This window comes from Myodes glareolus, chromosome 8 (assembly GCF_982192425.1).
Source record: "Myodes glareolus chromosome 8, mMyoGla1.1, whole genome shotgun sequence".
Taxonomy (NCBI): Eukaryota; Metazoa; Chordata; class Mammalia; order Rodentia; family Cricetidae; genus Myodes; species Myodes glareolus.
In genome coordinates, this window is record NC_142033.1 from 18570998 (window position 1) to 18598444 (window position 27447).

At 42.9% G+C, this 27447-nt stretch overlaps 2 protein-coding genes across 11 annotated transcripts in view; one reads left to right on the forward strand and one right to left on the reverse strand.

Annotated features, from left to right (window-relative positions):
- Positions 1 to 1075: 1075 nt before the first annotated feature.
- Grsf1 (G-rich RNA sequence binding factor 1) lies at positions 1076 to 17470 on the forward strand. 2 transcript variants are annotated; one of them, XM_087908897.1, is made up of 10 exons: positions 1076 to 1479; positions 3317 to 3473; positions 4502 to 4657; positions 5436 to 5579; positions 6329 to 6464; positions 10881 to 11068; positions 12448 to 12602; positions 13395 to 13530; positions 14064 to 14140; positions 15793 to 17470. In XM_087908897.1, the coding sequence occupies exons 1-9, from the start codon at positions 1126 to 1128 to the stop codon at positions 14111 to 14113; spliced, it is 1476 nt and encodes a 491-aa protein (XP_087765023.1). In that variant the 5' UTR covers positions 1076 to 1125; the 3' UTR covers positions 14114 to 14140; positions 15793 to 17470. The 2 variants fall into 2 exon arrangements, with proteins under 2 accessions (XP_087765023.1, XP_087765024.1); XM_087908898.1 differs by having other exon boundaries at positions 1081 to 1479; positions 12448 to 12569.
- A 2042-nt stretch (positions 17471 to 19512) lies between these two features.
- The window catches only part of Rufy3 (RUN and FYVE domain containing 3), an 80290-nt gene continuing 72355 nt past the window's right edge, over positions 19513 to 27447 (reverse strand). For 4 of the 9 annotated variants that reach the window (XM_085691664.2, XM_085691668.2, XM_085691669.2 and 1 more), the window contains 4 exons: positions 26366 to 26430; positions 24960 to 24987; positions 22765 to 22945; positions 19513 to 20969 (listed from right to left, as the gene is read on the reverse strand). In XM_085691664.2, the coding sequence (XP_085547790.2) occupies positions 20935 to 20969; positions 22765 to 22945; positions 24960 to 24987; positions 26366 to 26430 (309 nt within the window). In that variant the 3' untranslated portion in view covers positions 19513 to 20934. The remainder of the gene's footprint in view (positions 20970 to 22764; positions 22946 to 24959; positions 24988 to 26365; positions 26431 to 27447) is intronic. The other 5 variants (XM_085691665.2, XM_048424922.3, XM_048424928.3 and 2 more) reach the window with 3 other exon arrangements.

Below are 27447 nucleotides of genomic sequence, written 5' to 3' on the forward strand. Positions count from 1 at the left end.
CTAGCTAGCAGTGGGGCAAAATGAAAAATCTAGGCGATTTATTTCTAGAAATGAAAAAGTTGAATTTTGAAAATGTGCTGAAAGTTTTCATGATAGAAAGCTTTTTCTTTTTTTCGGCTGGGCAGTGGTGGTGTACTCCTTTAATCCCAGCACTCAAGAGGTAGAGGCAGGTGGAGCTCTCTGAGTTCGAGGCCAGCCAGGTCTACAGAGTGAAGGTTTTTTTTTTATATTTATTTATTATGTATACAATATTCTGTCTATGTGTATGCCTGCATGCCAGAAGAGGGCACCAGACCCCATTACAGATGGTTGTGAGCCACCATGTGGTTGCTGGGAATTGAACTCAGGACCTTTGGAAGAGCAGGCAATGCTCTTAACCTCTGAGCCATCTCTCCAGGCCCCCCCCCCTTTTTTTTGTATCCACACCCACGATAAGGTAGGGGTGATCTAGGTTATCTGCCACGAAGCTACACGACCCACACAGAGATTTCTCCCACACTACCAGGCTCTCCACTTTTTAAAATCTAAGAACTCTCATTTGTCTTTATCTTTTTTGCCTTTGACAGGTCCTGGCCACAGGAGGAAAACTACACAACCACTCATCATTTATTTATGTGAACTCTCTGCATGTCCACTTGCGAGTATGTTGTCTTATTAAGGAAGGCTTCATAATACACTTGATTTTGCTGTCTTAAGGAAGGCTTCATACTCTATATATTATACATAGATATTATATATAACACAAATTATCCACACACAATTTAAAACCAGTTCTTCAGTTCCCATCAGAGTTTGGCCTTCTGAACCTATCTCAAGGTTGAGGGTACCAACAGTCCCTCAGCATCGTCCCAACATGTTTTAGATATCACATTCCTTCCAGAAACCTCTCAGCTCTACCCTGACCTGACGCTCTCAGGTCACCCCGTCCGCACCCACACCGGCCAGGCAGCCCCGCCCCCAGGGCGGAGCCCAGGCGGAGCCGCTCGCTCACCTCCCAGCCTCGGTCTCAGCCCCCGGTGCGCGCGGCGCATGTGCGCGGTGCTCCCCTCCCCCGCCCTGGATTCCGCTTTCCCTCGGCTCGCGCCACAGCGGCCACCACCGGGCCCCGCACCGCCTCCGGATCCCATGGCCGGGACACGCTGGGTGCTAGGGGCGTTGCTCCGGGGCTGCGGCTGCAACTGCAGCAGCTGCCAGCGCACCGGCGCCGCCTGCCTGCCCTTCTACTCGGCCGCCGGCACCTTCCCGTCGGGCGTCTCGGGACGCCGCCGCCTGCTGCTGCTGCTCGGGGCCGCCGCGGCCGCCGCCTCGCAGACGCGCGGCCTGCAGCTCGGGCCCGCGCCCGCCGGGAGACTGGCGGGTCCCGTGCCCGCCCGACCCTCCGCCGCCGCGGCCGCCGCCGCCTCCTACTCGGCCCTGCGCGCCCCGCTGCTCCCGCCGTCGCTGGCGGCCGCCGCGGGCCCGGCGCGGGGTTACAGCCAGGTAGGTGGCGGCCGCGCGCCCGTCCCCGTCCGCGCCGTCCGCGTGCGCCTCGCGTGCGCGCCCGGGGATCCGCGGCACGCGCCGCACCCCCGCCTCCCTCCCGCTCCGTCCTCCTATTGGGCACGGGAACAAGGGACGCTCTCCCGGCCCTGGCTTTTCTCCTTGTTTTGTTCCCTCCGACGGTTGGGCGGTTGGGCAGTGTAAGTGTGGCTGGGGTGAATGTTGAGGCCTTGTTTCCCGCCGGGCCCATGGTAGGTTTTGGGGGGGCCGCCCGACGCCCCCCATCCCGCGTCCCCCCCTTAGCCTTCTGCCCGCCGGAGGGGAAGCTGAGAGGCCGGAGCCCGCGGAGGGTCGGGGCCGGTCGTGCGGTGGGTGCGGTAGGCCTGGCGGCTCGGGCCTCCTCGGCCGGCCACCGACGCGCAGCCCCGCGCGCACGGGAGCGTGGGCTAACCTGGGAACGGACCCCGCGCGCCCCTCTCCCGCGTTCGCGAGGAGCCGGCGGCCGTCCACCTGACTGAAGGTCACCTCTGCAAGTCCACTTGTCTTGACAGAAGGGCCTTTCGGGCTGCGGGTCTCCGCGGATGCGGGGAGCTCAGGGGAGACCGTGGGAAGTTGGGGGGGACCGTGGGTGAGGGTTTAGGGGCCACAACTGTGAACCTGCGCTCTCATTCTTTATCGTTTCCCGTCTCTTAAGAAAGACGTTTAAAAAATTCCGGTTGCAACTACTTTGTCCTCTGTCTGTGAAACGTTTCGCTTTCGCGTCTTAGGTGGCATCGGGGAAGTGCCCGCACGCTTTTGGTCTCCCTACCCACTGATGCCACGGGCCATGTTTATCTTAATTCAGTTTTGCGTCTGCTTGAATTTATGATATTTGGGAGGTTAATCTGCATGGCTGATGTCTGCCAGTAGCTGAGCTAATTGATTTGAATCCCGGCCCAATACTTTCTGCTGCCCTTTTCTGCCTGATGTTTATGGAATTCTGGGGAAACTCGGGAAATTAGCAGTGTCTCAGGCTATTGCTTCGTGGCCTTTGATGGTCTTTCCAGTATCCTCTTGTTCTCACGTTAATCTTTTATCCACATCTCAATGTCTTTTTATTATCTTCCTTTGCCTACAGAGTTAAGTATCCTTCATGGAGTCCAACATGCAAGGCCATCAGCGGCTGCTGTGTGACCCTGAGTTCTCTTTGCCAGCCAGAGTCTGACTCTTACTTCTACTGTCCGGTTTAGACAGATGAGATAGCCATTTTTTCAAATGCTACTACTTCCCCATGCCTCTCAAATCGGAAGGTCCTATCTTTTATAACTCTTGTAAGGCCATCTCGTGTGTTTATTCTTTCTTTCTGTATTTTTTGAAATTTACAATACTTTGTATTTTAATTATAACACGTAAGGCAGCTTGTTCTGTATCTAACCTTGTTCTAGATAGTCAGTGCTTTGAGATGGCCTGATGTGATTTGTGGGTATGGGGCCCTTAAGTATAGTCAATTGAAGGAGCTGTTGTACCAATTTTAATGAACGCTTTTCTGCCAGTGTTGGAAAGGCAGTAGTGCCTTCAGTGCATGTACTACCACCAGAATATACTTGAATGTTGTCTTAGGATATCAAATATAAACCCCAAACAAAGCCCCAGCACTCTGGAGGCTGAGGCAGGAGGATTATGGTGAGGTTGGGGGCGACCTGGGCCACATGGAGACACACACTCTCAAACCCAAGCAGAAGCAAAGGTTGGAGAAGTGTGCTTTCTCCCTGAAATAACCTCATGTGCGTCTGTAGATGTAAGCATTTTCTAAGCAAGTTGTCCAAGAAATGTTTTTACAATTCTTTTTTCTTGAAAGGAGTCCCAAACTACCTACCTGGAAGACCTCCCACCGCTACCTGAGTACGAAGTGAGCCCGCCCAAGTTAGGCCAGGAGGTGGGTGATGTCTATCTCATTCGAGCTCAGGGGCTGCCGTGGTCCTGCACTGTGGAGGACGTTCTTAACTTTTTCTCAGGTATGTCTTTCATGTGTTTTAAGTAAGAAGCTTGGGGAAAGTAGTCCTACAAAACCCAAGTCTAGATGCTCTGAAGGCGGTTCTCTCTCGGGGAGGACGGGTTACCTCTTCATACCATAACACTCTGGGTGCTACATGTAGTACATGCTTAAAGACTGGATTTAGCACAAATAAGTCATGTTAAAATGACAGTGTGAGATCAGTTAACACTTGGTTTCTTATGTGCTTGACTATGTCAATGGGAATCTGTAGAAGCTGCTCTTGTCATACATTTAGATCAGTTGAACTGAGTCCTCCTAATACATTAATCCATTTGGGGAAATTTCCTAGTGTGTGGTTAGTTTTTATTATCCCTCTGACTGTGATTTTAAATTTTTCTCTTAAACTGAATGTATCAACCACTGTAAACTTGATGGCGTCGTGTGGGTCTGATGTTCTGTAAGCCCCTGACCACTTATGTCTTGGGTTTCCATGATAAGAAATGGGCAGTATAAAGTTGTCTTTTGGTATCAGGAAAAGGGGCAAGGTTAGATTATCTTAGTGATTATTTTTGTAGCAAGTGCTTTATGGATATGTTTTTAAAGGAAGGCGATTAGGATTAAACAAGTTGTCATTTAATGGTTGGGCAGTGATGAGTTTCTGTGCTTGGTTTGCTTTTTTTTTAAATGCTCCTGCCCCTCCCAGGGTCTCCCCGTGTAGACCAGCCTGGCTTCAAACTCAAGAGATCTGCCTGCCTCTGCCTCCCAACTGCTGTGATTAAAAGCATGCGCCACATATCTTTTTTGCTTAGAACACTTTTAGACTCTACCACCACCTTCATTAGCATTTGAACGGTTTAAGTGAAGAATCTGGGAGAGTGGTGGAGGAGGGGAAATATGGTAAAAATATATTGTCCATGAAAAACATGAAAAGAATTTGGTGGGCATTTTTGGTTCCTGCACTGTTGCAAAATTGCATTGTAGTGATATGTAAAATTGAGACAAAACTTTGATTTCTATTTTTAAGTGACTTTAATCATATATTTTTAGACTGCAGAATCCGCAACAGTGAAAATGGAATCCATTTCCTCTTAAATAGAGATGGGAAACGGAGGGGTGATGCCTTAATTGAGATGGAGTCCGAGCAGGATGTGCAGAAGGCCTTAGAAAAGCACCGGATGTACATGGGGCAGCGCTATGTGGAAGGTGAGAGCTCTGGTTCCGACTTAACTTTTCAAGGCGGTTGTCATGTGTTAACAGTGGTGCATGGTTAAATGTTACACATTGTACAGATTTTATTAGCTTACTAAGATTTAGGTTTCGTTATGTAGCGTTTTTCAAATAAAATGTTAATTATTTTACAACTTGTGAAAGTGAAGCGTGCGCATTTGTGTGTGTGTGTTTCTGTCTGTCTGTCTGTCTGTGGAATGTTCAAGTGAACGCTGGTGCCCTGAGGGTGACAGGTGTCAGATCCCTTGCAGCTGGAGCTAGCAGACTGTTGTGAACCTGATATGGTTGCTGGGAACCAGACTGGGTCTTTTTGGAAAAAATTACATGCCCTTAGCTGCTGAGCTGTGTCTTCAACTCTGCTTTGTTTTGTTTTTTAAAGATAGTTTTTCTGATTATTTGTGTGATAGGGTCCAAAAGGTAATACCAGAGAACAATTCTAAGAAGATGATTTTCTCCTTTCATTTTATGGTTTCTAGTGCACTTGGAACTACTGAGCCCCTTCTCCTTGGCTCAGTCGCAGTTTTTAAATCTAAAGTATTGCATAGTTTAACGTAAAATTGTGAGGATTAGATAGGTTATAACCAGAACACAAATATTCAATAAATGTTACTTATTACATTCTTGACAGAAATTCAAAAGTATTAAAACTATTAATGTTTGAATTTAAGTAGCAGTGTAATTGATGTTTTTTTTAAAGTTGAGTTTCCTTTGTTATATAAGTTTCGAATCCATTTTTGTGCTTTTTCCCCTGTAGTGTATGAGATAAACAATGAAGATGTGGATGCCTTAATGAAGAACCTGCAGGTCAAGTCTTCTCCTGTGGTAAATGATGGTGTGGTTCGCTTGAGAGGACTTCCTTATAGCTGCAACGAGAAAGACATTGTTGACTTCTTTGCAGGTGCTTGGCAGTTATAGCGTGTTTGGACTGATGCTGTCTTTCCCAGTGCTGTTCTTCCTTTTGTACCTCTGAGATGTTTCAGCCTTTCAGGCAGATCTTTGGGTCATGTCATCTTTCAGAGTAGTTCCATGACATTTGTTTTAACTATGAAGAAATTATTTTCTTAAAATAGTGGTCATATTTGTCAGAGACAATAATAATTTACATGACTTAAAAGCATCTGGGCTGGAGATGTACATCAGTTAGTAGAATGCTTGCCTAGCATTTGCAGAGCCCTGAATTAGATCCCAGTGCCACCTAAACTGGGTATGGTGGTGCACACTTATAATCCCAACACCGTAGGAGAAGGAGGAAAAAAAAACATCATCTAACTTCTAACTGGGAAATGTGCATATCAGTAACTTTGCTTGTCTAAATACTGTCTCCTAAGGTATAACCAGTGACCCAAGGGGGGTGGGGTGGAGGACTGAGGAAACACTTTAAGAGACATAGGAGTGTGTTTATTTGTAACATTCTCCAGGCTTCAAACATACTATGAAGCCAAGTCTGACCTTGCTTTTGTATCTTCCTGTCTTTGCCTGACAAGTTCTGGGGGTTTGGGTCACATAATAACTGTTTGTCCTTGTGCTTGTACAGCTTTGAAATTGGCAAATAGTATCTAAATTTTATTAGTGCATGAATAAACTTGTTAACTCTAATAAAGAAAGTGCTGTTGGCAGCACTGATTTGTAAATTCTTTTGTATTCTAGGACTGAACATAGTAGACATTACTTTCGTGATGGACTATAGAGGAAGAAGAAAAACAGGGGAAGCCTACGTACAGTTTGAGGAACCAGAAATGGCCAGCCAAGCACTTCTAAAGCACAGGGAAGAGATTGGGAACAGGTGAGTGGAGCAGCCGTTAGCCAGGTCATTTTGATGAGTGCGTTGATGTCAAGTTATCCAGACATGGAAAACTAGGTGTGCCACAGTGAACCAGTAAATGCTCATCACTCCAACTCATTTCTTCAGGAATGTTGAGTGAGAGGTCTACGTGACAGGTAGTCCTAAAATCCGAGTGTAGCTGTGTTCTGTGCTCCCTTTGTTTTTGTATTTCAATCCAGGATTTCTTTTGTATAGTGTTGGCTGTTCTAGAACTAGCTTTGTAGAACAGGCTGGCCTCAAATTCAGAGATTCACCTGCTTCTGTGTCCCAGCTGCTGGGATAAAGACTTGTGCCACCACTACCAAGCAAAAGCTTTCTTTGTTGTTTTTCTTTAGTAGGTGCTTTTAATGAGGTTTTCTTTCATAATCACTGTATTGTAACATTTAACAACATTAGCACTATTAAAATATTGCTCATAGCTGCCCACAGTCAATCACATTTTCCCATTTGTAACGAGAATATCTTTATAATTGACTTGTGAGCCAGGATCTAAGCCCTTCAGATAGTTCATGTGTTGTAGCACTAATTCCACCAATTTTAGAAAACTAGAGCACGTCCGCATTTTTTTAATACCTCTCTTTTATTTTGTTTTATCTTTTTTTTCTTGTTTATTTTTTATTTATTTATTTATTTATTTTTAAGACAGCTTCTCTGTGTGGCCCTGGTTATCCTAGAATTCACTCTGAGGGTCAGGTTGGCCTCAAACTCACAGAGTGGCCTGCCTCTGCTTTCTGAGTGCTGGGGTTAAAGGATTAAAGGCATGAGCCACCACCGCTAGCAGTTCCTCTCCTTTTTATGTGTTTGTGGTGTATTATGTGGTAGGTATGCATGCACACCCATGTATGCACATAACGATGCTGAAGGCCAGAATTTAATAATGTATCTTCTTCAATTTCTTTCCACCTTACTTATTTCAGCTCCACTGAACCTGGGGCTTGATTAGCCAGATTGATGGTCAGCAAGTCCCTGAGATCCATCTGACTCTGCCCTCCTCCCCTCCAGCTCTGAGGTCAATAGAGGTTACCATACCCAGCTTTTACATTGATACTGGGGATCTGAGCTCAGCCTCATGCGTGTGTAGCAAGCGTCTGAGCCTTCTCCTTAGCCCATCCATCCCTCTCCTTTTAAAAATACGATGATTGGCTTCTTGAAGTGAGTTGTCTTGTATAGTGTTCATGTTCTGATCATATTAGAATATAATAATAAGGAGGTAGGAGAGATATGTGCTTATCTTCATTTTTGGAGATTAATAAAATTGTATACTTTTTAAATCACTGTTTTGCAATGTTCTTTAGAAAATTTTTTTAGATTTACTTACATTTTGTTCATACGGATTATCTGGGCCCTGCATGCATGCCTAATACCCAGGAATGTCAGAAGAGGGTGTCAGATCCCCTGGAACTGGAGTTAGGATGGTTGTGAGCCATCATTTGGGTGCTGGGAATTGAGCCAGGGTTCTCTGCAAGAATAAGTGCTCTTAACTGCTGAGCCAACTCTAGGCTGTTTTGTTGCCTTTTACTTAGCTCTTTTTAAAATTAAAAGCAGAAGAAGCTTTTCAAAGCTTGTGTATTTTAGGATCCTCTTGAACTGATCAGAGTTCTTGGGTTCTTCTGGAGGGTACAAGGCCTCTTTTAAAGAGATTGATTTATTTTTGTTTTATATGTGACTGGGTTGTGTGCATGCATATATGTGTACCACATGCATGCCTCTTGTTGGATCTGGTGAAACTGGGGTTAGTGATGGTGTGTGCCACCATATGGAATGATGGGGATTGACCCTGGCTCCTCGGAAAGAGCAAGTGCTCTTACCTACTGGCACACAGTCTTTCTTGTAGCCTAGACTAGCCTGAAATTTACAAAATGAACCAGACTGGCTCAGACTTGCCATACTCCAGCCTCTGCCTCTGTGTGTGTCACCGCTGCAGTTATTCAAAGAAGTGGTGTTTATTTGGTCTTCTTAGTTGTCCTTCCTGGGGCTTAAGGACGGAACCTAGGGCTTTGCGTATGTGTGCTAAGTGAGGTGCTTTATCCGTGAACAGTGCTCATTTATCTACCCTGGAACCCAGGTTGGCCTTAAATTTGCATTCACTTAAAACTTTTCTATTTATGTTCATGTGTACATGTGAGTACATGCTTGTGTCAAAGCTTGTCTTTGAAGTCAGAGGACAACCTGGACATCATTCCATCACATGTGTTCTGGAGATCAAAATCACATTGTCAGGCTTGGTAGCAGCGCCATTGCCCACTGAGCTATCTCACTGGCTCCCTAGCTTGATTTGTATCCCAGGCTGGTGTGAAACTTTGATTTTCCTGTTTCCACCCCTAATGCTGGGATTAAAGGTGTGTACCACTGTGCCTGATGGTATTAGGATAATTCTTGAATTTCTCATTAGCTGCTTAGTGAAGTTCTGGAGAATTTCTTTATAGCTTTTAGTGTTTTATATAGAATTAACTATGCAAAATCGACCTGTAAGCCATTGAGATTATTAGCTGTGGAAAGAAAAAGAATAAAAAATTTTATTTATTTATTGAGACAGGGTTTCTCTGTAGCTTTGGAGCCTGTCCTGGAACTAGCTCTTGTAGACTAGGCTGGCCTTGAACTCACAGAGATTCACCGGCCTCTGCCTCCCAAGTGCTGGATGTGTGCCACTACCACCTGGCTCCAACAAGAATATTTGTCTGTTTTCATTATTATAAGAAATTTTTAGGGTATGCTGACTTTACAAAAGAATGTGCTTATTTAGTTCCAAGTTTTAGATGCTTAAAAGTCGAGTGTGGTGAGGATTTGGAGTCCAGCCCCTCAAAATCTTGATCCTGAATGGCCAAGAGCAGTTAGTGTGTGAATAAACAAAAAATAGATCATGGGCTGGGAGGGAGGCTTAGCAGGCTAAAGTGGCTACTCCCTAGCCCAAGGACCGACCTGAGCTTAACTCCCAGACCCATGTCAGGGTTGAAGGAGGAAACAGACTCCACAGAGTTGTTCTTTGACCTCAACACAAACACTCATACTTGCACATGTACTGTTTTTAACAAAATCTCAGTCTTTTGATTTTTACCAATAAAGACTTGGGGACTGCATGCTGGGGTGAAAACAGACAGAGGAAGCAAGCACCCAGCTGACCTTTCTCTGCTTCTCTCTTCTGCCCAGACTGAATGTCCCTCCCTTCTACTTCTATGTGTGCCTCCATCCGTCCTCCTGACTCCCCCTTACTCTATGGTTTTTTTCTTAATAATCTTCTGTTTACTTCCTATTGACTAGTTGCCTTCTCTGCCTCTTGACCTATAATTGACTTTATTTAATCCTGTTTACAATATTCAAGCAGAAAGCTCTTGGATTAAAAGTGTGTGCTAGGCCATACCACAACTAGAAACTGGTTTTTCTAATAAATAATGCAATTTTGGGGTTCAGTGTGATCAAATATTCTGTAGTAATTTGCACAATAATAATAAAGTTAAAAATACATTTTAGAAAAAGAAGCTTTAAGATGACTGAGGTTATGTAAGGTCATATTTACGTAATAGTTTTCTAGTGGCCTGAGAACTTTCCATAGTCAGTGCAGACAACATCTCCCCGCGTCTTCTCTCTTAAAAGCTGCACAGTATCTCTCAGTTCTCTCTCTCTCTTTTGGTTTATTGAGACAGGGTTTCTCTATGTCCTAGAACTTTCTCTGTAGACCAGGCTGGCCTTGAACTCACAGAGATCCACCTGCTTCTACCTCCCAAGTGCTGGGTGGTGGTGGCTCACACCTTTAATCCCAGCACTTGGGAGGCAGAGGCAAGTGAACCTCTTGAGTTCGAGGCCAGCCTGTCCTACAGAGTGAGTTCCAGGATGACCAGTGCTGTTACACATAGAAAACCTATTTTTGAAAAGCCAAATAATAATAATAATAGTAATTTCTTTCAAGAAACATACATTTAAAACTACCTAATTAAAAAGTACCATATACATAAGCATACAGAAATGAACCTGATATTTTGGCAACAATATTACTAAAATTATCATGTTGACCTAATCTTTTCAAAAGCACTTGTCATGAATTAATGTGTAGGTGGACTTTTTATTCCTGTTGTCTTTGGATATCCATGTTTTATAAGCTGTTGGAATATATATAACCTGGTTATTTTAATTTTTAAAAAAATTGGTATATTGTGTGTGCACGTGTGTGTAGTGCCCCAAGATGCCAGAAGAGGATGTCAGAGTCCCTTGTGCTGGGGTTGCAGATGGTTGTGAGCTGCCCCATGTGGGGGCTGGGAACTGAACAAGAGCAGCAAGTGCTCTTAACTGCTGAGCCATCTCTCTAGCCATACATACCTAATTTTTTTTTAAGTTTATTGTAAAGTTAATTTGTGCCTTTTCATTTTGCTTTGTTGTATATAGATACATAGAGATATTCCCAAGCAGAAGAAATGAAGTTCGAACACACGTTGGAGCTTATAAGGGAAAGAAAGTGGTATCGTCGTCTCCTTCTGCTAAATATATAACTGAGCCAGAAGTAGTATTTGAGGAACATGAAGTAAATGAGGATATTCAGCCTGTGACAGCTTTTGAAAGTGATAAAGAGATAGGTAAGGTCCTGCCTCTTCTGAGGATTGCCTTGTATGTATGTTTAGGTTTTGTTGAGCTGTTTTCATGGTCAGCTTATATGAAATTATGAGATTCAGAATAGGGATGTTGAGTTAAAGATTGAATATGAGTGTAAAATGTACTTTGTCTGGATGCACAAATTATGTTTTTACATAAAAATTTGCATGTATTTTGCATGTATATATATCTATATGAATCCAGGTGGGCACACACATGTGTAGGGGTCAGAGGACAACTTCCAGAGTTGGGTCTCTCTGCTAGGGGGCCTAGGAATAGAACTTAGGTTCTCAGGGTTGGCGGTGGGCGCCGTTCCTGACTGAACTTGGCTGACAGCTACTGTTAGTTTTAAACATTATTATTTTTAATTAGTGTATGTGTGTCTCTGTGATAGTACCAGTGGAGGCCAAAGGGCAATCCTAGAGCTGGAGTTAAAAGCAGTTGAGAGTTGCCTGATACGGTCTGGAAACTGAACTCAGGTCGTCTGCTAGAGAAGTATATTCTAACCATTGAACCATCTCTTCAGTCCTTTATTAGTTTTTATTATTATATTTATTTATTTTGTGTGTGTGGCTGTATGTTTGTGCATCACATGGCTGTGTGCCGCTGTGGCCCTGGACCACCAGGCTTTCGCGCAGACGCCACTTGTTTGTTTGTACACTGTCATTTCACAGGTGCCCAAAAGCTGGGTGCAGTGCAAGTGTAACAGACCAAGGCAGAATGCCAGCATTTAAGCTAAAGTGGGAAATTATTTGTTTCTTTTTTGGATTTTTCAAGACAGGGTCTCTCCGTAGCTTTAGAGCCTGACCTGGAACTAGCTCTTGTAGACCAGGCTGGCCTTGAACTCACAGAGATCTGCCTACCTCTGCCTCCCAAGTGTTGGGATTAAAGGCGCGCACCACCACTGCCCGGTATGGGGAATGATTTGGATAGAGTGGGATGTTGACTCAGGACTTTTGTTGGCCTCTGGATTTAAATTTTTCTTTCATCTCTGATTCCAAAGCAACATTTGGGGTCTTTTGAAATTTGGGAATGCATACAGACCCAGTGCTCTGGCATCGTTCTATTACTGTATTTGCTGTTCTTAGTACCCACAGCTGAGACAGGTTCTCCTACTTTACAGTTTAATTAATGCCCATTTATCTTAATATCTCATGTGATAAATTCTTCATTTGGGAGTGGTTTGAGTTCCTAAGTGCTTTTAATGGTTGTTCAGGTGATGTAAAGTAGCAGAAATTTCAGGTTTTTGGCTTTAAGTCCATGCACTCTGGGTCAAGATGAATTGAGGATTTGTCTAATTATAATCTGCTTACAGCTCTGGAAGCTTTTTGTTCTTGTTTGTTTGTTTGTTTTCCTTCCTCAGAACTGCCTAAGGAGACTTCAGAGAAACCTCCAGAGGCCGTCGACTTTGGATCTGCACCTTCACTCCATTTTGTCCACATGCGGGGCTTGCCCTTCCAAGCCAATGCCCAAGACATTATAAATGTGTGTGCAGTAAGCCTTAGAGACATTATAAATGTGTGTGCAGTAAGCTTCACAAAGTTGCACATCTAAAGTTGGACTTGTGTTAATTTGAAGCAGGTTGGGGAAAGCATTGTTTCTGGCGAGGCCTTTGTTAGCTAGCCTCCATCCCATTCCAGCAGAGGCTTGTCCCATCTTCTGTACTGAAATGTGTGACTGACACAGGACGTGGTCCCAGGAGTTTGGAGCCAGCTTCGCCAATGTAGTTAGACCCTATCACTTCAAAAAAGTAATTATAATTTAAGATGGAAAACATCAGGATTTTATAGAGACAACTAAGGTGTAAGGTTAATCATCAGAATAGGAGAGGTGGTTTTTTGAGGAAGTTGATTCCATCCATTTACTTTTAGTTTAGGTGCTTAGACTCGGGCTGCACCTGGGTGGTGTCCTGATACTCCCCTCTCAAGTTGAAGTACACTTCATACAACTAACCTACTGAACCTAGCTTAGCAGCAAATTCTGTGGAGTGATGATTGTGTTCTCGTGGTTGTCTGGAACTTTTGGCTTGCTGGCACTTAGCAACAGCTTTTAAAAACTATTGTGTGAATTTTTTTTTTGGGGTGGGGTGGGAAGAACCATGGTGTTCCATGGTTCCATGGTTATATGGAAGTCAAAAGTCACTTAGCCGAAGTCAGATTTCTCTTTCCACCATGTGGGTCCTGGAATTGAACCTCAGGTATAGGGCTTGGTAGTTAAGTGCCTTTACTTGCTGAGCCATCTTGCTGCAAAAAAAAAAAAAAGTACAATTCATAATTTTTTTGTTTGTTTGTTTTTGTTGGCCCTGCTCAGTTCTTTGCTCCATTGAAGCCTGTGAGGATCACCATGGAGTACAGCTCTAGTGGGAAGGCCACTGGAGAAGCTGACGTGCACTTTAAGACCCATGAGGACGCCGTAGCAGCTATGCTCAAGGACCGGTCCCATGTTCGTGAGTATGACCCATTGTTTTCCTGTAGGTGCCGAGAAGTTTTCCTTTGGCAAATTGGATCCCTTTAGTACTACCAACTGAGTGCAAAGGGTCAAAATTTGTCTGATTAGTTTACGTATTTCTGTTTAGTTAGTTTTCCTTGATGTCTGTTTTTGTTTGTTTAATTTCGTGTTTGTATGTATTTAGCTTGAGACAGAGTCTTACTTTGTAGACTGGACCAGTGTCAGACTCACGGTTGTCTTTCCTCAGGTTCCCTGTCCCAGGGTAAAGATACAGGCCAGCACGCCCAGTCTTTATTATCATTTGAGATCCAGACTAACCTACTGAACCTATGATCTCAAACTCAAGGGACTCCAGTGATCCTCCACAGCTTCCAAGAAGCTGGGGATAGAGGTGTATGTCCCCACACTTAGCTTTGTTTCTGTCTAACGAGGGAAAGGGCAAAGGATTTGTGTTGTTCTCTGAAGTAAGATACAAGGGGTGTTAAGTCTTTTAGTCTTTGCAAAACTAACTTTTTTTTTTAATATATTCAGAACATAGGTATATTGAGCTGTTCCTAAATTCGTGTCCTAAGGGAAAATAAGAGTTCAGCAGAACCCCAGATGATAAGGTAATTAAGCTACAACTGTGAAAACTTACATTAATTAATAGTAGACTCATTAATTGATACTATGGCAGAAATGATTCTCTTCACTAAGGATCTAATTAATGATTGTGAAGCATCAATATAAAAATTTTTAAAATTTGTGTGGTGGCTTTAAGCATCATCTTTGTATATATTCTTTTTGCATAAACTAATTCTACAGTTAGTTTTAATAGCTGTAATCATAACACAGAAAATGTATTTTACATTATCTTCTTATCCCTTTAAAACTTAGGTACATTTCCTCATTTGTCATACACACACACACAAATTTCTTTTTAGAATTTCATACTTTAATGCTGTATTTACATCTTTTCTATCCTTCTCCCGTCCAGTTCCTCCCATGGCCCCCACTCCGTCCTCTCAAATTAATGACTACTGCGTTGATGATTTTATGTGCACACATACACTTCCCCTACCGGGTCCATTTAGTGTTGTCTGTGTGTTTATTTTGAGCTGAGCACTCAGGATTGGATACCTTATTTCAGATCTCATCCCTACGGAATTGCCTATAGCTTTTTTTTTTTTCTTTTTTGGGTTTTTTTGAGACAAGTTTTCTGTATATTATGGTCCTGACTGCCCCCTATAGACCAGGCTGGCCTCTACCTCAGAGATGCGCCTGTGTCTACCTCCTGAGTGATGGGATTAAAGGCATGCACCACCACCGCCCAGCTGATTGACTATAGTTCTTGATCTGAGGTGCTGCCTTGTGACATTCCCTCCATCCATGTTGACATGTCAGCTGATGGCGTCATTATGTAGGTCTTACAGGCAGCCATGCTCTTGAGATGTCACTGTGCAGCCTTCCCTCTCCTTCCCACCCCCTATGAGGTTCTCCCTGAGCCTTCGGGCGACTTGTGTAGTACATGTGTCAGTAGGGCTGGCCACCCACAGTCATTCTTTGCACATTGCCTATTTTGGGTCCCTGTTTTTGGGTCTTTCTCTGATGAAGGGTGAGCGCTATACCTGACATTCCTATCATTGATTCAGAGTGAATTTGGCTCTTTTTGATCTTTCTGTTATTTGTTTCGACTTTTTAGAAAGGGTTTGTGTTACATAGCTCTCCTAGCCTTGAACTTTTAATCCTCAGTTTAGCGTCTTGAGTGCTGGGGTTTATTGTCATGTATACTGTACCTGGCTGTAAAATACATTTCTGTTGTAAGTACATGATGTCGTATATAGGTTAACTTACCTGTAACATTTTGCTGAAAATGTTTTGTTGTCTTTTTTTTATGAGTATGAAGTGCCCTTTTTCTTAAATGTTTACATGTATTTGATATATTGCTCTTTAGTTGTTTTCTGAATGTAGTGATGGATTCTTTAAGGAACTTACTGTCTTTTAAAGACATGGGTAATATATTTTTGGACATAAAGCTTCAATACATTATAACTGTTAAACACATATATTAGCTCGGTTCTCTACAAAATATATTTTATGTTCACTTCTGAATTTATTCTAGGCTTTGTACATACACTAATGTCTAATTTTCCTTATCTATATTAATTGATTTGTTCAATAATTTGCACTAGTTTATTGGGGTGAAGTTGAATTTGTCGCTTTATGTAGGAAACTGTGTAAATACCTTTTATTGTGAATATTTATTTATTTTTATCTTCAGGATGAAGCAGGAAGCATCTCCTTTGCACATCTCTCTTGAACATGGGATACAAAGATCCAGTTGATTGACTGTGACCGCTAGAGAAAGGATCTGGGCATCTGACGACAGTGCTCTGAAGGAAAATTCACAGTGGAGTGTTTAGATTGAGAAAGATTCAGTTTAGGATTATGAAATAAGCTACAAATTTAAAATTCCGTTTAAATAGTCCTGGGTCATGATTGGAAAGTCTGGTTTCTGTAACTTAGTTTCTGTCATAGAGGATACACTGCAGTTGTCAGATGATGTTTCCATTCAGTGCTGCTCTTTAGAACCTTATTCCTGCTTGTTTTTGCCTATGACTGAGAGCTCTGATGTAAAATTTCTCATGAAATAAAATAGTGGTGTATTTATACCAGACATTCACCAAAGCAAGGGAAGGTTTCAGAACTTTAATAAGGCAGTGTGATTTGGTCAAGTAGTGTTTAATTTTGTCTGTATTTGATTGCTTAGGGGTAGAAATTTTGAAAAATATAAACCACAGGTTATTGAGCATAAGTGGTCACCTGGCAGTTTTGTCTTTAGAAACACTAGAATCACTTTGCCTCCCTAAGCCTTGACCTAAAGGTTTTAACGTTGGCACCTGTCTGTATTGAGAAATTTAGATTAATTTAAAATTATTTCACTGAGTCTTCCTTTCCTTTCCCTTTTTTCTTTATCTTTTTTTTTTTTTTTTTTGGTTTTGAACAAATCATAAGGCTGTTTGTTAGGTTTGAAATCATAAAGTGACATCAAAGCAGTCCAGACTATAAGGACATTCATAGCTTCACTTGAATTACACCAGGTCTTGTTGGAGATAAAACAATCCGACTCTCCTCATTTGCTTTTTTAGTGGGGTAGCCACCCCATGTTTTAGAACAAGTAGGGGTGCCTTGCTTAAATAAAACTAGCATTTAATATATAATTGAATTGTGTGAAGGGTTTATGAATAGAGCTGTATTTCTGTCACATTGTGGCAGTACCTTCTGCTTTAATACTAAATAGCTTGTTATTTAAATATTGGACAAAATGGCTGGCTTAAAAAATAGTCATTAATAAACTTAACTTTATGTATATCTGTAAAAGAATCAAAGTCCTGTATATTTTCTTTACCTTGTTCTTGTTTTGGGGATGACAAGTGCCACCAACAGATAATTCTCATTCTCTCTTCTCTCTCTCTCTGTCTCTCTCTCTCTCTCTGTTTGTACGTACACTCTGGGGTGTTCCAGTTTGAGGAATCTGGTCTAGGACCAGGTAATCAATTTCTAGTTTGAGGTTTCCAAATCCTCTCTGAAGTCTTATCACTGGTACTGCAGCTGCACTTGAATCTACTGTTCCCACTGTAGTCAGACATTTCTCCTGCCTGTCAGTTTACAAATAACCACTCAGAGACTTAATATTACTTGTAAATGTTTGGCTGATAGTTCAGGCTTATTACTAAATAGCTCTTACATTTTAAGTTAACCCATATTCCGTATTTATGCTCTGCCACGTGGTGCCTTTATTAGCATGGCACATTCATCTGCTCCCTCTGCATCTGGCTGATGACTCCTGACTCCACCCTTCTCCTTCCAGCATCCTTAGTTTGGTTGCCCCACCTGTACTTTCTGCCTTGTTACTGGCCAATCAGTGCTTTATTAAACCAATACAAGTGACAAATCTTTACAGTGTACAAGATGAATAATTATTCCACAGCATTTTCTCCTTTTTATCATAATTAAAAAGAAAGGTTTTAAATTTTACATAGCAAAAAGTTATCAAGTAAGAATTATAGTTACAATATTTAGTCTATTTGTATTTGGCAAAATTAGAGAAAAAATTTACTACAGAAGTCCAAAGTTTTGTACCTAACTTATCTATTATAATGAAGGAAAACGATAAATATCTAGTCTTCAACTCCATCAAAGATCCAGAAGGGGTGAAATGTTACATAATGACCTAACCTCAAGCTGCCTGGACAGTCACCCAAAGTTCCTCTGTAATGTTGCAGCATCTATCTTTGGCCTACAGGCTTAGCATACCTGACAGACGTTCCTGTGAAGCAGGGAATTCTGAAAGACTGTTCTACCTGTCTGAGCAAAGTTTGGCAGTTGCCTTTCTTGTATCCTACTGGTCCAGTTTGGATTGTAACTGGTAGCAATTGAGGCAAGGGCATTTTCTTTGCCTACATGGCTAGCTTTTGCCATAAAGAAAACAAACTCCATATAGAGTTTCTTTGGTGCCTCTTTGAAGTAATTGGTGCTGCCAGGAGCAGATGTGTTAAACTGACAGAAAACTGGCCAGCACACTGGGTAAGTTGCAGACATTTTCAGCATTTGGGTCCCCGTTTAATCTGTAGTGCCTTCACCTGCTGAATTGGTGGGACTGTAGGCATGCACAAGCTCAACTAGACAGACTTATTTCTGCAGGTTTTTCTTTTGCTGCCCATGCTTTTATGTCGTATCTAGAACGTCATCACTGAATCCAGTGTCATGAAACTTTTTCAGAAGTTTAGCCCTTATGCTTAAGTGCTGGTCAACTTTGTCTTCTGTGTGATACAAGAGTCCAACTTTATTTCTGTGCACATGGGTGTCCAGTTTCCTCAATACTTTGTTGTAGCAAGTGATCTTGGCGCCCTTGTCAGAGATTTATACTTAACAGGTTTATTTCTAGGCTGCCTGTGCTTTATGCCAGTATCATTTTGACGTGGTTACTGTAGTTTTAAGTGTTGAAATTAATTATATGGCCTCTGAATCCATACTTTATAGAGTTGACTAGGGAGTTCCTTGAAATTGTATCAATAAAATCTTAGGAAAGAGCCCACCCCCCCATTTCTGCAGAAAGTTTGGATGGTATGGGGATACCCTTTTTTTTTCCCCTAAAGGATCTTCCCATGTAGGTCAGGCCCTAAATTTGTGATCCCTTTGCCTAGTCTTTGAGAGTGGATTCAGGGCCTGCCTCCTGCAGTGTTTGCATGGTGATGTTTTCTAGTCTATGAACATAGTGTCAGTTAATTTTATGTGAAACATTCTGTAGTTTTTACTGTGTGAGTTCTTGCATCTAGTTAATCTCACTTTTACTTGATTGATGCTGTTGTTAAATGTTAGGAAGCAATTTTAAGGAAGATTCTCTAGGGGTAATTACATTTGAGTATTCATGACTTGGCACCTTGTTTTTGCTTTTGGGATGGGGGTGCAAAGTAACAGCCTCAAATCTATGTGTTTATTCTTTCTTATATTCCATGCTAAGCAGCTGGCTCCTTAATTCAAAGCTAATTAGACCTTCTACCCCTCATATATAGTCCCAACAACTGCTGACTCCTGTCACCAAAAACTATGAACAACAACAAAAAAAAATCAAAAAAAATTTGCATGCCAGGCAGTGGTAGCACATGCCTTTTAATTCCAGCACTCAGGAGGCAGAGTTTGAGGCCAGCCTGGTTTACAAAGCTAGTTCCTAGATAGGGCTACACAGAGAAATCCTGTCTCAAGCCACCCACCCCCCAAAAAAGTATTTTGTGAAGCAAACAAGTAAAAAAAAACGTGGGGGCTAGAGATGTGGCTCAGTGGTTAAGAGCACTGGCTGCTCTTTCAGAGGACTGGGGTTCAGTTCAACATTCACAGGGAAGCTCCCAGCTGTCTCTATGGTTCTAGGGGAACTGACTCCCTCCTGGACGAACACTCATTCACATAAAAACATTTTAAAAGAGGCAACCAACACAGTAGGTTAGAATTGCTAATTTTATTTCCTCCTAATATTCTTAAACTTCAGTTTCACCAGCAGGCAAACTTCTGAAATTACGACTTTCCCAGGCTTTCCCCCTTTCTAGAAGACAGATTTGTCAGTATTCATCATTTAGCCCAGAATTCCATGCATGTCTTCTGAGTCTTAACGAATCAAACAATTCAAACATTCAACATAATCAGCAATGAAACCATTTCTTTCAATCTTTATTCAGTGTGCCCTGCTCCCACTCTTCTACAGAGGGTTTATCAAGAAGAGATGTTTGAATATTATCTTTCAGAGAACCCTGTCTACAGGTTCTGATCTGTTAAGGACTTCTCATCAAGTGAACAGTTAAATGTTGAGTTCCTGTCCTCAGTCATTGACAAATTATGAGTACCTGGCTTAGCTTTACTTTAATCTTGCAAGAGGGAGGGACTGGCAACAGAGATGACTTGCTGTGGTAGGGATCCTAGGAGAGCAGATTCTTCTGGGGCCATTATGTGGAATAAATCAGATGTTCTTGTTCACACAAAACCCTCATAGGTAAGTGTCTCCCCCACCCCCAGAAAGAAAATCTGGTCCTGAAATTATAATGCATTACAATATTATTACCAATACATTCAGAATTTATATTACTCTTAATTTCTTTCCCTGAGATTGGGTTCACAGTTTGGTAGATTAAAGAGGTAGGTAGTGGGAGGCGAGAGGAAACTGTCCAGCAGCACCTGGACAACAACTGTTTTTTGTTTTTATTTCTCTCAAGACAGGGTTTCTCTGTGTAACAGTCTTGGCTGTCCTGAAGCTCACTGAGACCAGGCTGGCCTAGAACACTGAGATTTGCTTGCCTCTGCTTCCCGAGTGCTGGGATTAAAGATGTGCATCACCACCGCCTGGCAACATTATGTTATCCCCTGAGAATGGAAATGTAATGTTTCCTTTCATCTTTTTTTGGCAGTGATGATGCTGCGGTCAGGGTCTCATACTTGCTAGGCAGTGCTTTTCTAGTCAGCTATATATATACATATATATATGTATATATATATATATATATATAAAAGCCCAAAGACTGTGCCTCTACACCCTCCAAAGTGGGCTTCTTTAGGTGTTGAGAAAGGCTCAGCAACTTTTATTTATACACTCATTAGAGAAGATGAGCACCTCCAGCTGCTGCCTTGCCCCATGGACCTGGTTTACTTCTATCTTCACTACCAACTAAGGTTGGTTCTGAGGACTGGTTCCAGGACATGTTGCATCTAACACGTGGAGGGAGAGGCCCAGTGTTAACACTCTGGCCTGGGTCTTGGTCTCCAGTCTTAGGATGAGCTGGTGGAATACTGCTTCATCAGCTGCTTGTGACAGGGACTACACACTCGTTCTGGCTTGATGCTTGAAGGAAGAGGCAGTTGGTCTGCCATGCAGGCATTACAGAAGGTTCCTCTGCAGTTCGTACACATGCTCTGTAAGATTGGGGGTGGGGTAGAAAGGGTCAAATGCGTCATTGCTCAGTGCATAATAAAGTACAGCGTGGCCGCTGTGTGCCAAACAGCCCTGACCAGACATGTTCCTAAGGAACATGAAGTCAGCTATTAGACCTAATCATTTAGCATGGATACACAGAATCAAGAGAGACAACAGTATATTCAGTCTCTGGAGCACACTTCATACTTTTGACCCCCACAGTCCCTGTTGGGTAGGCTAGGTTCTAGCCAGTGTCTAAGCACCCTGAAATGGTTTGGAGAAGTTAAAGTGTGCTAATAGCACCTCAAAGTTCCCAGAGCACTGGTAAGCTTAATGCTTCTCTCCGATGCCCCTATTCTGCTACCTGCATCTTGTTTCTAAGGATGCTAGTCTCCATCATTCTGACCCTTTGGTAGCCAAACGATGTGTTGCCACAACAGTGCCACCAGGGCTGCTGCAACGGGGTCACACAGACAGTGCTTCCGCTCCAGAGACACCTTCATCTGAAGAGTGCATGGAATAAGGTGGGGGTTCCTTTTGTTTTTGAGGCAGGGTCTCCCTGTGTAGCCTTTGCTGGCCTTGAACTAACAGAGACCAGCCTGCCTCTAGGAGTGCTGGAATGAAAGGCGTACACTACCTGAACAGGCGTACCTGGCTGTTTTTTTTTTTTTAAGACAAGGATTTAAGCTTGAACTTGGTACCCTCCTGCTTCAGCTTGTTGGCATAAGCTTGTCATTTTTATTGAAAGTTTGTTAGCGGGACATAGGAGGTGAAAGACTGAATTAAGTTAGCAGTTACTTCTGTTTTGTAATATTTATGAATTTCCAACCATATAGCAATGGTTCTGCTAATCTATGGCTATACCACACTGTAATTTTGTTAAGATCCAACATGATGTAATCCAGAATTTGGGCACATTTCTTAAAATTCTTCAAGCACTTATATGTAACATCCCTTTGAACATAAGACCTCTCGAGCTTCTCTGGGCACCATATTGATGCTGAGGGATTTGCTAGTCCCAGGCCCAACCACTGAGGATGTTGGGTCTTTCCGATCTAGACTTTACCTACTCTCTGGTGGCAAACTGGCAAAAGCACATGGAAAGCGGCTTGGTGGGGAGAGCGCCTCTGCTCTTCTGAGCACGCAACAGCCTGAGAGGAACATGAGCCAAAGACTAGGGCGTGGGAGCACAGAATCTGTGTTAGCAGTCTCCAGCCATGGAGCTGGGATAATGTGCTGTGTAGTGTGGAGTTGGATGTGGCTCAGTGTAGAGCACTTGCCTGGGGTACACGGGGCGGGGGGGGGGGAGGGGGGAGGGAGGGCACTCTGGATTCCATCAACAGAAAGCAAAATGAAACACAGACTTAGTTGCAGGTATACACCACAACTTCAGCTCTTGATGTTACATAGGCCAGGGAGTACGGTTTGGTGATGGTTGGTCCACACATCACAGCCAGTCCTAGGCCATCTGAACTACACAGGAGACCGGGCCTCATGACCCACACAAGGTCCCAGTGAGATTCAGGTAAAAGGGCTTAATATGAAAGACTGAGAACCTAGAACCCATGGTTGGAGAAGGAAACAGACCCTTCAAAGTTGTCCTCTGACCTCTGCATGGACACCATGAGTAATGTCCCTCCCTCCCCACCCCTTCTCTCTCACCCAGTTATAATAAAAAGTAACAACAAAACTGGGTGCTCACCAAATAGTGTACTTTATAAATTAGTACTTCCTTATTTGTTTCAAATTATGTATGTTCTTATTTGTATTTCTGTTAAAGAGTAAGTTCCTCGCCTTGGCTTTCTGGCTTCCTCCCGGCATCATGAGAGGCATTCTGTGTTCCACAAAGCAAAGTGCAGCTTGCTCTTGGCAAGGAGCCGGAAGAGCACGTCTGTGAGAAGCTCACCTCCGTCAGGCTGTCCTCGTGCTGGCACAGCTGGCATAGCTGGGGCTCTCCAGAGAGCTCGGGCTGACCCTAAGACACAGTAAGCCAGTTAATTCCTGAGCACAAGAACATGAGACTGTCATAACATTTTTAGCTTCCAAAGCCAGACTACACATTGATAATGAAGACACAAATTACACAGTCTCAAGGGTTCTATCATCTTAGCTCAGAATTCTGTTTCTAACAGGAAAACTCAAGCATTCACGGCCTCATTACTCTTCCATTGCTCACTGAGCATGAAAACATTGGCTTCATTTTAAGTCTTGTAAGGTGATTAGTTGCCCCAGGCATAGTAGCAGTACATGTCTATCTCATGGGGTTGCCGGATTGTATTTTCAATTTTTTGTTTTATAATTGCCTAAACCACCATCTCCTGTAACCAGGCAAGACTTCCAGTTGGAATTCCAATCCAGCCACAAAACCTTCAACCTACAATTTGTCCTGCCTGCAAGATGTGCTGGAGTAGAGGTGTCACAGAAACTGTGGGAGTGGTCACCAATGACTGGTCTGTCTGAGACCATGCCACAAGTGGGAGCCCACCTGACACTGCCTGGAATGCCCAGGACCCAGAGGATGGACAGCCCAGGGACCTAGGATAGAACCAAACAAAGCCCAATGAAACGACTCCTAATGAGACGCTGCTATGCTCGTAGACAGGAGCCTAGCATTATAGTCAGAGAAGCTTCATCCAGCAACTATGGGAGCGGATGCAGAGACCCACAGCCAAATATTAGGCAGAGCTTGAGGAATCCAGCTGAAAAGGGGGAAGTATTGTAGGAGTCAGAGGGGTCAAGAACACAACAAGAAAGCTCACAAAATCAATTAATCAGGGCTCATAGGGGCTCACAGAGACTGAACCAATAATCAGGGAACATACAGGTCTGACCTATGACCTCTGCATATATGTTACAGTTGTGTAGTTTGGTCTTCTTGTGGGACTCCTAACAGTGGGAGTAGGGTGAGGGGTTGTCTCTGACTCTTTTGCCTGCTTTTGGGACCCCTTTTCTCCTACTGGGATGCCCTGTCCAGCCTTAATGTAAGGGGAGGTGCCCAGTGTTATTGCAACTTGATATTCTAAGTTTGGTTGAGATATCCCTGGGAGGTGGAGGCCTGCCCTGTTCTGAAGGGAAGCAGAGGAGGGGTAGATGGGAGGGGGAAGTGCTGTTGGGATGTAACATATGAGAGAATCGATTAAAAGAAAGAAATTTTTAAAATGTTCAAAAGTGATAAAAAAAAAGGGGGGGGGATGGAGAGAATGCTCAGCAGTTAAGAACACTGGCTGCTTTTCTGGAGAAACTCGGTTCGAGTCCTAGCACTCACACGGCAGCTCACAACTGTCCCTAACTCCAGTTCTAGGGGATCCGACACCCTCTTCTAGCCTCCGTGGGTGCCAGGCATGGACATGGCACACAGAAATGCATATAGGCAGGATATCAATACATTCTGAAATAAAATACAACAAAAACTTTTTTACTAGTAACCAAAAAGAATCTTTTTCCTCTCCATTTTAAGTAAGGGAAACTGAGAGGAGCAGTGAGCGTTCTTAGGTGCTGGTTCCTCAGAGCTGACATCATGTAGGAAATAAGAATTGCTGCTGGCCAAATGTCCAAAGCTCCGAACTCTACCACTGATTCCCGTCACATGATTCCCATTTACAAACTGGTTACACTTTGCAATTTTGTTTTCCAACACATCAAGTGCATCTGTTTCTAACACATTAGATTATTAAGGAGATAGCCAGGCAGTGGCGGTGCACGCCTTTGATCCCAGCACTCGGGAGGCAGAGGTAGATGCAGGTGGATCTCTTTTGAGTTTAGGGCCACCCTGGACTACAGAGCTAGTTCCAGGACAGCCAAGGCTACATAGAGAAACCTTGTCTCGAAAAAACAACCGTAAATAAATAAATTAAAAAAAAGATTGTTTGAAAATGCTACACCGAGGACTGTGTCCGCCTGTCATCCTCCCATGTTATCTTGTTTCCTGGCTAGCCACGGCACACAGACTTTGTAATCGTGTGCAAGATGTTTTAAAAGGGGAGTCTTACCCATTCGTCTGCAGAGTGAGTCAGCAGCCTATAGTGGGGAAATAAAGAGGGTAACAAATGTCAAATATAACTTACTGTATTTCCACTATACAGCCTAAAGAAATGCTCAGGACAATACTCATTAAACAAGCAATGCTGCCCTCCCTTTATACAGCTCTAAACAATGTAATTATTAATCTTGACCTCCAGGATTCTGGACAATTTGGTTAAATGTTTTACTAGACTATCTGACCCCTGATATACATCACAGATCTGATTTACAAACATATATGGAGTTTATTTTATCTTTCCTTTTGACTACCTAGAAAATAGCATTTGGCTTATATCATGTAAAATTCCAATGGCTCATTAACCATATATTTTTTAAAGTTTTATATCTGATATTATGGGAATCTACCCATTATCATATGCCATATATTTGTCTTCCTTCCTCAAATACTCTTACATTGGAAGCTTTAGGAAACTCGTCACGTGACTCAGACTGTCCTGAGACCGCGTATAAAAACCCGTATCACACAGGCTGAACTCGTCCTTCAGCAGCGTAGCAAAGAGCCCACTCATGTTCAGTAAAATGCAACACAGCCACAACGGTTCTGGTGTTCCTCAGTTGAGAAGCAGAGGACAGACACACACCTATGCTGAACAAGCCTCCGAACGCCCCGTTAACTGTCCTGTGTCCTGTGGTTGTTCTGGCTGAAATAGGTCCTAGAATTTGCCACAGTGTCCCAGAGATAAAGCAATTAAAAACAACAGACAGGAGCTGGGAGTGGTGGAGCACACCTTTAATCCCAGCGCTCAGGAGGCAGAGGCAGGTGGATTGAGTTGAGGTCAGCCTGGTCTACAGAGTGAGTTCCCAAACAGCCATGGCTACAAAGGGAAACCCTGTCTCAGACAAACAAATTAAAAAAAATAAAAACAATCAAAACACTGACATAAGGGAATGAGAAGAGAATGAGAATGTTTATCTTAAGTTTGGCAGGGGAGTGGAAACAATACTAACACTCACAAATCTAAGAACTACTGGTGCTTCATTCTCCTGAGATTTTGATTTGGTAATGATCAGGGATATATATATATATAAATTTTTTTCTTTTTGAACAGGGTAGCACAGTATAAACCACGTTGGCACTGAATTCACATCCTGATTTACCCTCCCAAGGGTTTGGACTACTGGTGTGAGGAACTATACTCAGTTGAGAAATAATCTTTTTAAATGATAAGTTGAGGAACAGTCAGGGGACAGGCTGGTTAGGTGACTTGGCTAATATGTTATTTGGTTTATTATCTACTAGCTTTCCCTTTAACTGTCTTTCTACGTCACAACTCCGTGTCAGTATCCTTCTATTAGGAGCCCCCCTTCCCACCAACACAATATGACTTTATAGCTTAATATGCATTATAAACACCTGTGGCTTTCTTCCAGTGGCTTTTTCTGTTTAACATTTTCCTCTTGAAGTCTGCGCTTCCCATCCTGCCAAAAGGAAACAGCATTGTTCAGGACCCTAAATAGTGATGGTACCCGACGCTTCTGTACCTTCTCAGCTTGGGTAACAAAGAGTAGCTCGTTCTCCCTCTCTTCCTCCCTCCCCTCCCTCTCTCTCTCCCTTTCCTTCCTTCTGTACTTACTTATAGAAAGGACTTAACTTTCAGACCAGCTTCCTCATACTCTACTCCAAAAGTTATTAAAACATTCTGATAGAATTTAGAGAGTATTTTGTTTCCTGGAATTCAAATACAATCTAAAAAATATGGCCTCTTTAATGGGTTCAAGGTAAGCTGGTACTTGTGAAAAGTATCTTCTTTCCTGACTTTTCTCTGAAAAACAGGCCAAACCCAGCAGCACCGTCTAACCATTGGACGTGTGACTCTAACCTATACACAGGTGAGTTTTCTGCTCTGAAGGGCCTTGTCAGCCTGGGTAGTCTCTAGATCAACTTCTGTGAGGTATTTCTCTATATCTATATATATGTATATATATCAGAGGAGGCAGTGGTAGATATCTATATCTATAAATACGAATATGTGCTCTGAACTGCAGTCCATCTGCTTCCAAAAGCAGACTAAGTTCTTAGACCACCAAAGCATCAGGCAAGAGAGGTCAATGCAACATTTACCTTCCAAGAAGCTCTCTTCACAGCAATCAATTCAAGGCAAAAACTTATAGTCTTCTTGGGAAAGTAAAGCAAGATAGGTAGACCTCCTCAGGCCTTCAGATTTACCTGCACTCAAAGTAGTAAAGAACACACTGCATGGTGCTTCTCTGCACATTGCAAATAGCAGTGTGTACTAGATAACACAGTTCTAGTTACCATTCCTTTGGACTCTGCAGCAAATTAGCAATTAGTTCTCTAGAAATTATACCGCATGCCCTATGCTGTATGAGCTAATACACACAAAGGTGCTTGCTCCTCTGAATAGAATAGAAATGTCTCATGCCTTTTAAGTTTCATCATTTCCAGAGGCTGGCCCTGTTCCTGGTCCCAGAGAT

Coding starts and splice junctions, on each gene's coding strand:
- Grsf1 (XM_087908897.1), top strand. CDS start 1,126: ATGGCCGGGACACGCTGGGTGCTAGGGGCGTTGCTCCGGGGCTGCGGC. Junction 4,658..5,435: donor GGGGCAGCGCTATGTGGAAG/GTGAGAGCTCTG, acceptor TTTCCCCTGTAG/TGTATGAGATAAACAATGAA. Junction 6,465..10,880: donor AGGGAAGAGATTGGGAACAG/GTGAGTGGAGCA, acceptor TGTTGTATATAG/ATACATAGAGATATTCCCAA.